At 33.0% G+C, this 14,908-nt stretch overlaps 1 protein-coding gene across 1 annotated transcript; it reads left to right on the top strand.

The window, feature by feature from the left end:
* Positions 1-4,431: 4,431 nt before the first annotated feature.
* LOC11432771 (RING-H2 finger protein ATL70) lies at positions 4,432-5,301 on the top strand. The gene has a single exon (XM_003590265.4). The coding sequence runs from the start codon at positions 4,663-4,665 to the stop codon at positions 5,170-5,172; it is 510 nt and encodes a 169-aa protein (XP_003590313.1). The 5' UTR covers positions 4,432-4,662; the 3' UTR covers positions 5,173-5,301.
* The last annotated feature ends 9,607 nt before the right edge of the window (positions 5,302-14,908 follow it).

The following is a 14,908-nucleotide window of genomic DNA, read 5'->3' as shown; positions in this document are numbered from 1 at the left end:
ATGACAAGATTCTTCGACCTAAACTACTTCCAAGATTTCAGAACAAATCCACAAACTCACAACTCTTACCCCGACTAAAAGAATCTTGCAGTGAAAGTACTTGGATGAATGTTCAACGACTAATCAAATTCTTTATCGACTAATCAAGCTTAAAACTCTAACCCTAATGACAAGATTCTTCGACCTAAACTACTACAAACATTCGTTTATATTTAATTAATATTATGGTTATCATTATAATTAATTTATACTACATCATAAATCAACATTAAATTTAATATATTAAAATGACAATAACCAAAATTCAAACTCCATAATTAAAAAATGTTTTGCCTATTTTAATGTTCATTTACCTTGACCCATTCGACAATAATATACACCCTATCGTCGCGGATTATTGAATGTCCATTTTATACTCATTCAATAATTGATGTATGTTCTCTTTAATACACATCACATACACCTATTTTATACTCATTCAAAAAATGTTAATTTTTCTTTTATAATAGCATTCAGATTGTGAGTTTATTAGCCAAATATTACACAAAATTTATCCATCTTCTAATTTTTCCCAATAAAACAAAATTCAACTGCGTCCAATTTACTAAAACAACTTCTACTAAATTTTTCTATATTTTAAAATTTCAAAATTTATTAACTTCTTGTGAAAATCAAACCCATATTAATAATCTTGTTTTGGTATTAAAATAGATTTAAGGATTATTAACATTTATTGTCCACAAAAATGGACTTAAAAACGTTTCCGTCATTTTTTTGATAATAAAAAAAACGCTTCCAATAGTAACAAGGGTTTTTTTTGAACGGCCAACATAATCATTTTAATAACTAAAAAATTGTGATATATTGATTCTTTAAAAAATAATAAAACAATTCAGGTGCCAAACACATTAAATAAATTAAAGTGGCAGCACAAGAAATTTTAGTGACATTAACAGCAATTTTTCTACTAACATAAATTATATCAAAAGGGATAAAAGGGTTTAAACAAGACCCAAGCCCAATACAAAAGTCACAAAAAAAAGGAATATAATATGATCTTTTATTCAATTCGTGGGGTCCGTTGTACCATTTCTGCAAAAGCACTAGCAGGTCACCCATTGCACTTTTTTGCCAGATCTGGACCGTCGGAATATTATATTAATAAATCAATGGTTCAGATTTGATTTCAACTTTTAAATATACAAATTGTGTATGGTGCACAAATTTTGCATTTGTACATACCAAACTCCACCATGTTGACCCTTATGCTTCAAACTTCAAATAGAATATGGGACTCTAGAGGGTGAATAGACTTTTCTTTAGATTTTATTTAGAAAATTGTTTCCTTTGTAAAATTCGTTTCAATATAAATAATGTAAATTTAGTTTAAATAGGTCATGTAAACTTAGTTTAAGTGTACATACTTAAACTTAGTTAAAGTAGATCATGTAATCTCAGTTTAAGTAGGCAATGTAAAATGAGTTTAAATCTACATCTAAAAGTTCAATATTGTTCAATGATTCTACGTAATCTCAGTTTAAATATGTACATGTAAACTTAGTTTAAGTAGGTAATATAAACTGAGTTTAAGTATGTACACTTAAACTCAGTTTAAGTAGGTCATGTAAACTCAGTTTAAATAAGTTATGTAAACTAAATTTACATGAACCTATTTAAACTGAATTTAAGTTAATCTCAACAATGTAAAATTGAAATAGTCGTACAGTGCAGTTTAACAACAAGAAGAAAACTGAAACTAGCATTATTGAAAGAAAAATAAAATCACTTACTTATATGAAATCGAGTATGGGTGAAAGATGTTTTAATTCACTCTTTAATCTTTCATAGAGATTGATTGAACATCAGGATTGTTTGATCATTTGTGGGCAAAAAGAGTGTAATTTTAAAGTGACAATGAATGAAATCAAGATTTTAAGAAAATTTATATAAAAGGGCAATTTTAGTATTACAAAAATTTTAAAGAAAATTTGGGTGTAACGAGAAACATATGGGGTGTGAATAGAATTTTTTTTTTTTTTTTTTTTTGTGTTAACAGTTTAAATTGATCCTGTAAAATACGTTGTCTAAAAAATGACACTGTAAAATAGAAAATAAAAAATATTCTAATCTTGCAATTTGAGATCCTTTTTATTTTTGACTATATAATAAATGTGAAGTCCAAAAATGTGACCTAGAGGTTAATTTTTTTTTTTCCAGACATTTTTATGACGTTAAAATATAGCTTTACATGATAAATTATATTTTTCCAACTAGAGACGAATTAATTATAAATTTTTATCCTCCATAATTATGAATTTTCTTAAACAATTCATAATTAATCTATCTTTATTCTTCTCTTTGCATACCATTTTTATGTATTTATATAGATGTATCTATGAATTGTCATATTAAAATTCGATATTTAGATTAAAATTTTCGTTATTTTGTTTTTTTTTAGTTTTTCACACTTTAAAAATTCATATATAATTGTTGATGTGATCTAAAGAAAGAGAAAAAACAATATGGAGTTGTACGACCAAAAAAACCGAGTTGTACATAAAAAATGATGCCAATTATTGTACATATAATATGAATGATGTCAACTAACACTTCACAGGTTTTTTTTTTCCACAACATTTCATAAAAAAAAAAAAAAAACTAGTGAGTGTATTTTATGCAATTTTTTTTTTAACAAACTAAAATGAGATATATTATAGACAAGGTTGATTTACCCTACACATGACATGCAAAGGGATAAACAACCAACAATATTTACAACAAAAGGGTGCTAACAAAATAGAGCATCAGTCATAAAGTAAACAGATTACACCTGAACTCCCATACAAGGACGCGAGTGTTTCCAGCCGTCATAATAACTATAACTAAACAACGTTTGTGATGATTTCAGCCACAAGAAAGATTTTAGTTTAACTTTTTCAACTATTATAGAAGAATCACACACCATGTTTTGAAAAACACGGTTATTTCTTTCCTTCTAAATAGTCCAAATAGAAGCAAACCAAATTATTTTCAAAAAAGAGTAAGTGGCTCTAGGCAGTCCTGCCATGTTAGTAAATTGAATAAAATGCAGTCGAATGTCATCTGAGAGGATCGAAGATATACCCAACCAATGTAACACATAGGCCCAAAATGAACTGAAAATATCACAGTCAATAAATAAACGATTTGCGGTCTCCTGGACACCGCAACCAGACACACAGTTTGAGTCATGAACCTGAAGAACACGCCGTCGAACTGGATTGTCTCTAGTAGGAAGTCTATTGCGAAGAAGGCGCCACACAAACAGACTCACCTTTGATGGAATATGCTTGTGCCAGATGTCATCGACAAGTGTCCTATCCACAAAGTTCCCATTGTTGGTAAGATTTGAATTGAAAAGATTTTGTTTTATGCAATTTTTTTTTATCAGGTAGTTCAGTGGCTAGAATTCACCTTATAAGTTGAATAAATGGGGTGTCTGGGGTTCGAATCCTGACCCCTGCATATAATAATGCATTGTCCTACCAATTGAGCTATGCTCACGGGACTATTTTATGCAATTTTATATCGTATGATTTGAATTGACATTTAAATTCATTCAAATTTTCCCTAAAAATTGTAGTGAAGCTAGTGACGGCTTTCACCAAAACAGAGGTAGGACTATAATTTTTGTGAATTATTACAAATCTATCTGGCTGCATAAGAGAGATAATGCTTACACTTGTCTAGACTAAAACTAATGCAATTAAATTTCACCAACAACTTTCCTAGTAATGCATGGAACGTGCCCATTCTCCACTCTTCACCCATTGGCAAATAATATTTGTTTATGCACTTTTAAACAAAGATATGTGAACTGAAATCAATCAACATTCAATACACAAATTGTAAGATATATTTTAGACGTATATAATAATAACTTAAAAAAATAATAACTTAAAAAAGGATCGTTGACCTTCATAAACTCATGAATGTAAACACACAATCTAACGGTTTGAGAAAGTGGAATGTACTCACATGCAATGCTCCATTGGCTTTAATTTCTTTACTTAAATTAATCTTATTTTTCAGATAAACATATGTTAGTGATTAGTTTATTAAAGATATTATTTGATCATAGATAGTTTGATTTTTTTCTTCTTCATCGGTTTCCGACTCATGGTGGGCGACTAATCCAACTCATGCATGGAGGCATGCATACTAACCAAACGTTATTTCCTCTGAAAATCGAATTTGATATTCTCCGGATAGATAATTTGAATTTGATCAAAATAACCTTTGGTAAAATTTTATTTATTTTTTGGTCGAACTCCAAATTTTTATGATTGATTCTTTTGAAAATGAGAGGGTTAAGAAAAAAAAGAAGAAGTTAGAATTAAATTATGGATCACATCACATTCTTAATACTCTTAGGCATACATACTATACCTTAGGGTTGCCTTTACTTAATCTTAAATACATACATGTATATAAGTCTTTCCTTAATTGAAACGCAACCCATCTCTCTCATATGAATCATCATACCACCATTGACTTTTAATTAATATGATCTTCCAATTCAACATCCAAATTCAACATCAACAACATGGCTAAACAAAACAAACTACCCCTTTTTCCTATCTCATTTTAAAACAAGTTGCTATTATTTTCATCATCAAGAAGATGAACAACTCAACTGATTCATCTGGCTTCTTTGGCTCCAATGACATAAGTGGATTTGGTTATGGCATAGGAATTTCAATTGGTATTCTTTTACTCATTACAACCATCACACTCACCTCCTACTTTTGCACAAGATCACAAGTTCCAAATCCTCCTAGGAGAAGAAACAACAATAACACATCTGAATTTCTTGAACCTCAACATTCAATACTTGATTTTGGTTTAGATGAAGAAACAATTATGAGTTATCCAAAGATGTTATATTCTGAAGTGAAGCTTAACAAATATGATTCCACATCAACATGTTGTTCTATATGTTTAGGTGATTACAAAGGAAGTGATATGCTTAAGGTTTTACCTGATTGTAAACATATGTTTCACCTTAAATGTATAGAACCTTGGTTAAGGATACATCCTTCTTGTCCTCTTTGTAGAACTTCTCCAATTCCAACACCTCTTTCAACACCTTTGGCTGAAGTTGTTCCATTAGCAACAAGAAGAGATTCATAGGTAGTTTCATTTTTATTTTATTTTATTTTATATGTTTTTGCAAATTGCATCATTCATGGTTTATCACAAATTTGTCTCTTTAAGTAATATATTTATTGATTCCATAATGTAAATTTTTTCTTTTTATATTACCTTTGTACCCAACAAAATTTGTTGAAAATCAACAAATATTGGTTCATCTAACATAAACGTGTCTTTAATTCTTCCATTAGAGATATCATAGTTGAAGATTCATTGTATTATTTTTGTGTTTAATTATGTTGATAGTTCAACTTTTTCTCCTTTTCTTAGGCTCATGTTCATAGAATAAAATAATTCTGGGAATTTGAGAGCTTAGAATTGAAATTGCCAAATCTTGTTCAAAAAGTCTATTGGTATTATAGGGACCACGAATCAGTAGATTTCAACTACATTTAGTATCACTATCAACTTTGTCAAGAGGGAGATTAAAGTGTAATATGTTTGTTTTTGTAAAGACAAAAAAGCCCTTGATAATGACCTAAATGTAGGGGAGACCAAGGGAATTTGAATTTAGGGAATCCAAATTACCCTAACTACATAATACGTCTGATATGTATCGTTTTTTTTTTTAAGGTAACTGCTCTATATTGTTGAACATAAAATGGTTGTTAAATTAGCCACATATTTTACCTAACTCCAAACTAAAATAGAGGAAAGTAGATAGGGATTTTTTTTTTAAAGGAAGCAGATAGACAACTTGAGATATATTTCTTCTTTTTGTACACAGCTAGATGTCAAACTTATGATAGTCAAATTGCAATCCAAGCAAAGAATGCTTCATCTAAATTCCAACCATTTGTCCTGAGTCTATATTATATATATGTAGACCACATGTATCCAATATTAGAGTGTATTATAAAGTCAACTATTATCTACTACAATAATTGCATAAAGTCCAGATTGAATGTCACAAACAGCAAATCAAAACATGTTGGAACATTTCTTGAACACTTTAAATAGTTGTAGTATTTTTTTTTTTTAATCAGCAAATATTATTAAACGTCATCCCCGCAAGACGCGAAACAAGATACAAATGGTGCCGCATATAGACGGTACACCATAACCACCAAACAAAGCCCCTGAAGATAAACCCACCAAAACACATAACCACCTAAGATGGACACCTTAAAAGAAACAAACATTGTAAACACAGTAACCATAACCACCCATCGTCACTACTCACCCCCAAATAACACCCCTCAAAATAAAACTCCCAGACTTAACTCCCAGGCTGAGCCACATTCGAAAAGCTTCTAACCGAATGAACATGATGCTTCCACAACCTCTCGACCTCCGATCCACCGAAAGAGCACAAAACCAAAGCCCAAAAACCAACTTCAGCCAAAGAGCTGACTCCCGATCTCGAATCAAAAGTGATTGGCCCACCAGACTTTAGAACCAAATCAGCAGGGCACCCCTTGCCCCCGATACACCAGAGAACACCATATCAAGTCAAACATGATTGCAGCTAGACACCAACTCCCGATCTTGAAGCAAAAATAACCGGCCCACCGGACTCCAGCACACAAAATGTAAGACGATAGACATGATATGCGATTGGTCCAAAAAACAAACTAGTCACAAGGAAAAGGCTTAACACACAACGGGACACACACCCTCCAAACACCCTAAACATCTAAACAACCCAAAAGCGCCAACAAGAGCAAGTGACGACGAATCATGGACCTATGAAACAGAGGTTGGCTCCAAAGGAAAACACCCCAACAAGCATCCATCTCCTCACCTAAACGACACCTGCCACCCCCTTAGGAATCTCCCGTCTGCAAACTGATCCGACACCAAAAACGTGTCTAGACAACCACGACCACCCTTCCAAACCTCACCAAGGTAGCCCCACTAACCCCCGCTCAAAACCATTGATACCACCTCAAATACCGAACGCATAGTGACCCTATTGGGTGTCTGCCACCAAATCCAGTAAAATCCGACACCTCACAGCCACTAGCGCTGAGAACCACAACCACCACGATCCTTACGACAACAAACAATCCGGGAGTTCGTTGAAGGAGGATTAATCATGGATGAAATAGATGCCGCCACTCCTGCATCCGCCGATACTCCTGCATCCGCCGGAATCGGACCACACAAATCAGCACCACACCTTGCCATGTTCGCACCACACATCCGTCACCACCTCCGCCCAAGCTCTTAGTTATAATGATGAGGTCGAGGATGACAAGCTCAAGCTCTCAGTTATAATGCTGAGGTCAAGGATGACAAGCTCAGGGTTAAAATGCTGAGGTCGAGGATCACAAGCTCAAGCTCAGGGTTATAATGTTGAGTTCGAGCCCAAACCACCCACCAACACCACCGAAAACAACCTCGAAAACACCCAAACCACCAAAAACCACCACAATCACCACAAAAAAAAAAACCTTGCCACACCAACTGAACCACCACAAAACCCCCCTTGTAGCTCACGATCCAGGACACTTGCTTCATACGCCGGAGGAAAAACAGATCTGAAATGGGACAAGCCCCTCCCATTACCGTCATCTCCATGAAACCTGTAGACAAAGATCGGCACTGCTTCGAAGCAGAAAGAATGAGATGAGAATGAGTTGGGATGCAGGTCAAGCCTTGGATTGGAGAAACCTCCTCCACTTCCACCTAGATCTGAAGCAGATCTGGGCAGAAACAAACAACGAAACGCGAGACAAAAAGAAACCAGACAAGGGTAGTAGGACGGCGCAAGGGGAGGAGAACAGTTGTGCGGAAATTTGAAATTATTTTTGCAAATAATCGAATTTGAAAGCAAACAAAATAATTCTGTTAGATACTGGCTGAACCGTTGCTAGGCCGCTCTCTTTAAAACTTTATGCGACTCTGTCTCAATGATGCAACAGTTCTTTCTTGTCTCATCGTCCCTAAGATAAAACAGTCATCCACAATTGAGTATGAGCACTCTTTGTGCAAAGAGAACTCATCAAACCAACACCCACAAGACCATTTCAATACTGCTCGGTATATTTTCTCTGTAAGAAAACTTGTTTATTTTCTTTTCTAGTTCTTGTATTTTTCTATAATTGATCACGTGGCATTTCAACTTAGTTTTGTTATGCTCTCACTCTTACCTCTCCACCACCAATTTTTTTTTTTGAAGGGACCACCACCTTAATTATCAATCAATATATATATATATGAGCTGCTAATTTACACTCACCTCAAAACACTAAGATGCAAGTTAGCAAGCCACACCCACTTATATTTTACTAAAAAACCAAATTTATTTATTGTATGTCAACTAAATTTAAGGGATATTTTAGTCAAATTCTTTATTTTTTAAATAAAAAAACACGCACGTAAGAGTATCCGGTTTACGCTTGCATACATACTCAAAGTCACTAGTTGTTTTTCTTTTTTTTTTTTTTATGGAAAAAATCACTGACCTTGAACCATTTATTTGATTTTTATTTATACTCCATTTCTTTGGTTAGAATAAAACTATTTTTTAAAGGGCACTAATCATAATATTAATTACCAAAATAAGTATATAATGATTTTTTTTTTGGCTCTTTAAAAAAAGAAATAAAAAGGACATTGACATAAAGATACATAGACATCTTTTTCTCATACACACATTGTACTACGCTTTTCACAAGCAACCAAAACATGACACCTAATACACATAAGAGAGAGAAAGAGAAAATGTCACATGTTGTATTTCTATGTGGAGGTACAAGGGTGTATGCCACCTAAGTATGTCTATGTATCATTGTTCGGTAGAAAACATGTAATATGAACAAACTTTTAAGGAAAAAACAATATTTGGAATGATAAAAATGGGTGTAAATTAGTGAAGTGGGTAATGAATTTTTTTGTGGCTCTTGAAAGAAAAACAAGATCCTTAAAAAAAAAAAAAAAGGACAGTTACATGCTTTAGATAGAAAACATGTAATATGAACAAACTTTTAAGGTAATAATATTTGAAATGATGAATGTGAGTGTAAATTATTTATTAAAAATTATAAAAATGAGTATAAATAATTAAGTGGGTGTATGTTGCTAACTTCCATCTAAATAATTTTAGATGGGTGTAGTTTGCTAACTTGTATTTTAGGGTGGATGTAAGTTAGCACTCATATATATATCCTTTTAGCTTTTATGAAATGACCAACTAGAAAAGCAAACGTTTTCTATGTTAAACTTTTCCATAGCAATAATGATATATAATTGGTGAGGCAAGGCAATTATATCCTTTTAATTTGATAAGCACCATTGAAAAAGAGGTTACAAAACAAAAGTATTTTAATGCAATGAAAACTTTTGTAACCGAATTTAAGCCTCAAATAGTCACAAAAATAATAACAAATAATATAAGTTTAATGATTTTCTTAGGCTAAATTGCATTTTTAGTCTCTTAACTATTTAAGTAGTATCGCTTTGGTCTCGTAATTAAAATTCGATTTATTTTGAGCCATTAACTTCTATCCGTTACACATTTTGGTCCTTCCGGTTAGTTTTAATTCAAAAACGTTAGGTTTTCTTAATTTTCTTCAGGAATTTTTCTAGGATTCTTGTTGTTGAAGGGTGATGGAGATGATATGAAGATGAAAAAGAGGAGAAGAAGATGAAGAAAACCTAACGTTTTTGAATTAAAACTAACAGAAAGGACCAAAATGTGTAACAAAGAGAAGTTAAGAGACCAAAATGAATCGAATTTTAATTAAGAGACCAAAGCGATACTACCTAAATACTTAAGGGACCAAATATGCAATTTAACCATTTTCTTATTGTTATCGCGATTTTCGGGTGTCAAGTCATTAATTAGGCTTGAACCTTTCAATCTTTGATATTCTCTATTTTTTCTTGGGAAGGGTAAAATTGAGAAAAAAACCCTTAGATTCTAAGTTCGGGGGTCGTTTTCGCTACGGGAAGGTGTTAGGCACCCGGAACGATTATGGTATTCCATAAGAACCGTTCTCCTAAGTTTATTTCTACGCTTTATTTTTATTGCCTACTTATTTAAAAGAAATTTTATTTGAGTGAAGAATGGGGGAAGAGAAGATGATTGAGATTTTATTTTATTTGGCTTGGAGGAGTTTTAACTCATTGCCTACGTACCCTTTTTAGGGATCAAAACCAAACGTAGTTCATTCTTGAAAATTGCTTTTTTTTGTTGGTTGATTTTAAGTTTGAAAAAGGAATTTTGAAGAATGGAGATGAGAGGCCTCAAGAGCATGAGATTTGGAAAATGTGAGGTGGAAGTAGTTATTTTGCAAAATAAAGTCTAAGTATGATTAAAATTCATTAAGATTTTTTTACTTAAGAAAACAAAAGGAAAATGAGGAGTTTTGACTCCTATTTTAGAAAAAAAGTTTTCAAGTGAGGTTATTCACATTTTTTGGAAAATGATTTTTTTGTCTAAGCGTTGTAAAACCTAAGCATACATCTAAACATACATTCCCTAATCATGCATCTAGAACATCCATGTGGGATGTGTGCATGTGTCGGTGCTCGTGTCGGTGTACATCACTTATAGTGTCCATAGTCCTTTACATTGAGTCCTAAATACATGCTATGGTCTTGCAAGGAATTAAAAGGAAACTAATCTCCTAAAATTATTACAAACCCATTTGATATAGAAATGAATAGGAAAAATAATGCCTAAACTATGAGATGGATGAAATATGAAATGAAATGGTTAGTATCATAAGGCATAAAAATGGTAAAAAGGTAAACAAAATTGAATAGAAGAATACCAAGAAAAAAAAGAGCAATGAAATGAAATAAAATGACAAAATATGCCTAGAATTAGGTATAACACTTAGACATGCATATGACTTATAATTCCCTCATCATAGCCATTTTTAAAAGAGGTTTGATTTTGAGCTATGATGTGATGATGATAAGGACATATACAAGCCAAGCATTATAACACAATTCTAGGAATATTTTACACTTTATTTCTTGACACAAAAAAAACACATATTTTTTTTATCAATTTTAATCATGAAAAAGAAAAAGAAACAATCAAAAAGAAAAAGAGAAGAGAGAAAAAAAATAAAAATAAAATACATCAAGAAATATGTAAGGATTTTTAGGAATTTTCTAAACACAAAAATGTCAAAAAAAGGTGTAAAAACAGTATTTAAAAAAAATAAAAAAGAAAAAAGAAAAAAAAAACAGTTAAAAAAAGAAAGGCTAAAATATGGTTTTGGTCCCTGCAAATATGTCTCGTTTTGGTTTTAGTCCCTGCAAAAAAAATTTGTTGTTTTTGGTCCCTGCAAATATGTCTCATTTTGGTTTTGGTCCCTGGCTCCAATTTTGTGATAATTTGCACACGTGTCACATGATGACTTAACCATTTATTAGAGAAATAGTCCCTGCAAAATCTTTTGATTTTGAAAAAGGTCCCTGCAAAATATTTTGTTTTTGGAAATAGTCCCTGCAGGGACTATTTCCAAAAACAAAATATTTTGCAGGGACCAAAAACAACAAATTTTTTTTGCAGGGACTAAAACCAAAACGAGGCATATTTGCAGGGACCAAAACCATATTTTAGCCAAAAAGAAATAAAAAAACTCAGCAAGATTTAATCTGGACCGTTGGATGAATCCAGAGGTCCAGATTTAATCCTCAAGATCTCATCACAACCTTTAGATCAAAATGATCCAAATCAAAGAGTTTTAAAGAAACAGGAACACAAAAGACCTTAAATGACTACACACACATGAATCCACCCAAGAGCATCCTGGATCGTTGGATCTGAGATCCAACGGTCTAGCATTGAGGTCACATGAACGTCAAAGGTCACTCACACATACAATCAGGAAAAGAAATGCACAGCAGCCCTCAGATCTTGGAACGATTCGGATCTGAGGGCTCACAACGTGAGGGAGCACAACAAGAGCACGCACGCACGCGCGTGGGAACGGAGGAGCTATATAAGGAAAACTCACACAAAAAACTCACAACCCCTCTCTCTAAGAAACTCGCCGGCGAAGGTGGAGGAGGTGACCGGAGTTGCTCCGGCGCGGCGGCCGGCCTTAGCGCCGCCGCGTCGGAGCTTTTTTCTTTTTTTTTTAAAAAATTTTTTATACCAAAAGCTTCGTCTCCTCCTCCTCTACACAAATCTGGCACTAGTTTTAGAAAGGGCTGAGAGATTTGGGCTAGATCTACACTTGAACTTCGAAAAAAATTTCACACTTTTTTGAAAAATAACTACGGATCTAGATATCCTTTTCTCTCTAGAGTCCGAATCCGGCCTCAAAATTTCCAAAATCCGAACACAAAAGCCTAGATCTACAAATCTTTATCCGTAACAAACTTTTTCACATGCAATTTCAAGCAAGAAACGCGCGGAAATGGCTTAGAAAGGGAGGAGAAACGCGTTACCTCTGTCGTAGAACGGAGAAAAAAGATATTCGGAAAACTTCTAATCTCTCCTCTTCTCCTTCGCGCGCGCTATAGCTTCCGTTGGTGTTGTTTTTGCTCGAAAATCCAGTACGATTTTGGTGTTGATGTGATGATTCGAGGTGGTTTTGAGTGAATCCGGTTCGGATTCGTTGATTTGGTGATGATCGGAGTTGGTTTTGAGCAGATCTGGTTCGGATCTGTTGATTTGGTGATGATTTGTTCTTGGTGTTCTTCCCTCTTTTCTGAGATTTTTTTGTGTTTGATTCTGTTAGGATGAGAGAGAAAACGAAATTCTGTTTGTGAGTTGGCACTGATTCCTCTGATTGATCTGACACCTTTACTATTTATAGCCTGCCATGTGTATCTGAGAACCAATGAAAAAATGACATCTGTTTTGGGACTGATGTGGATCGAAAATCTGGACTAAAATGCCCCTGGGACCTTTCTGCAAAATAAAAAACTTGAAGGACTGGACAGTAATAAAAAATGGACTAAAAGGAAATTTTTAAAAGTTTTGGACCAAAGCGTGATTAAAAATAAAATTGGACTAAAAAGTAAATTTGACGAAACGTAAAGCGAAACCAAAAATAAAATTAACAAAAGGACTAAAACGAACCAATTACTGACATGAGGTATTTTAAAATACACCCCTGTCGAAATTTTGACAGGAAAAGACCAAAATGCCCCTAGGGACTAAACTGACTCAAACTGACTCAGATGCAATTTTTGAAATGATTTTTTTTAAACAAAGACTCAACAGTGATTTGTACAGACAAGTTGAAAAGACTCAGAGGCACACACAAGGACTAAAATGGGTTCCACTGCAGGAAATGACCAAAATACCCTTTTGTATGATTTTTTTGAAATAAAGCGCAAGAGAAGTAATGCGATGTTTCTGAGAGTTCTTAAATGACTTGTAATGCAAGAAAAGACACTTTGAATGATTTTATGCAAGAAAATCGAGCTTGAACGTACTTTGAGATAGAGACAGTAAAATATGCAGATGAAAAGAGAGTCAAGATTCAGAGTAAAACAACAGCGAATTGACAAATATCAGTGTTAAAAGAGAAATTTGAACGAGTATTTTTAGGTTCAAAATCAGGATACAACACTTATTTTTAATAAAATCACCAACATAATGTATAGGATAATAGCCAATGAAGCAGCTGTTAAAAGCTGAGCTTGGTATTTGTCAAAAAATAGAAGTTGAGATTAGTACCGCAGCAAAATATCATTTTTTTTCTTCTTCTCATGTATTAGTAATGAAACTCTTGATCCTTAACATGAACATCTAGCCCAACAATTTATTTTATCAAATTATTAGTTTGTAATAATGTTTACGTGTCGGTATCAACATCATACATGTTCAATATTCATCTTTGTGTTTTGTAGTCATAGATAAACAAGTACGTTTTGTATTATGATTAATAGAAACAAATCATTCTAAATCAAAAACATGTATATTCCCTTTGCCCCATATATATATATATATATATATATATATATGAGATTTTAAAAAATTGAAAGGACACAATATTACATGATCATATAACAATTTGATCACAGTTTATTTTTTTTAAATATTTTAACATTTGCTTAATTTAGAAAATAAATTCTTCCCTCCCCCTTCTCGAAAACCCCCCTCCCAAAAAGACAGATGTGCTTAGACTCAGACCCACCATAGAACTTCTCAGTAAATATTTTGATTTCAAATAGCACTATTAGGGGCAAATTCTGCATCCTAAATGATGAATTGCAACACATGAACCCTATGTTTATACGCTTCTATGCGAGTGTCAGCTCATCACTCAACTCTACGTACGATTGGAATAGGAAACTTCCTAGGACCCAAATTTTTGAGAGGCACCAATTTTTTTTACCTAATAGTACTGATATAGGGTAACAATGATAACTTGCAGCACAAGTTATCTTTTTTTTTAAGAGAAGATTGAGAATTGGGAAAGAAGAAGAGAAAGTTTGTATTGATTGTAAACTTATTATTCTCATTAGTTATGAAAATGTGTTTACATAATCCTTATATACAAGCTATGTACATTGCTTGCTAAACAAGTAACCAATCAAAAACTAACAAACTTGCTTAAAAGTAGCTAACTAACTTTACAAACTATTTTAGCTACTTTTTATCTCAACTAACTTGAATTAAAAACTAATATCCTCCCTTAATTCCAATTTTCTAGCTTCACCATTCCAATTATACTTTTTAACTTGACAAATATATAAATCTTCATTTCTTTCAACACATAATCCAACCGTATTGTCAAACATGCTGCTTGGGCAACCTGCTTTATACTGAAATTCACATATTGAGAGAGCT

Source organism: Medicago truncatula, chromosome 1 (assembly GCF_003473485.1).
Source record: "Medicago truncatula cultivar Jemalong A17 chromosome 1, MtrunA17r5.0-ANR, whole genome shotgun sequence".
Classification (NCBI taxonomy): domain Eukaryota; kingdom Viridiplantae; phylum Streptophyta; class Magnoliopsida; order Fabales; family Fabaceae; genus Medicago; species Medicago truncatula.
The sequence above is the reverse complement of the archived record's forward strand: the minus strand, read 5'-3'. Positions and strand labels throughout refer to the sequence as shown.

Bases quoted from the DNA above. Each gene is read 5' to 3' on its own strand.
- LOC11432771 (XM_003590265.4), top strand. From the start codon at position 4,663: ATGAACAACTCAACTGATTCATCTGGCTTCTTTGGCTCCAATGACATA.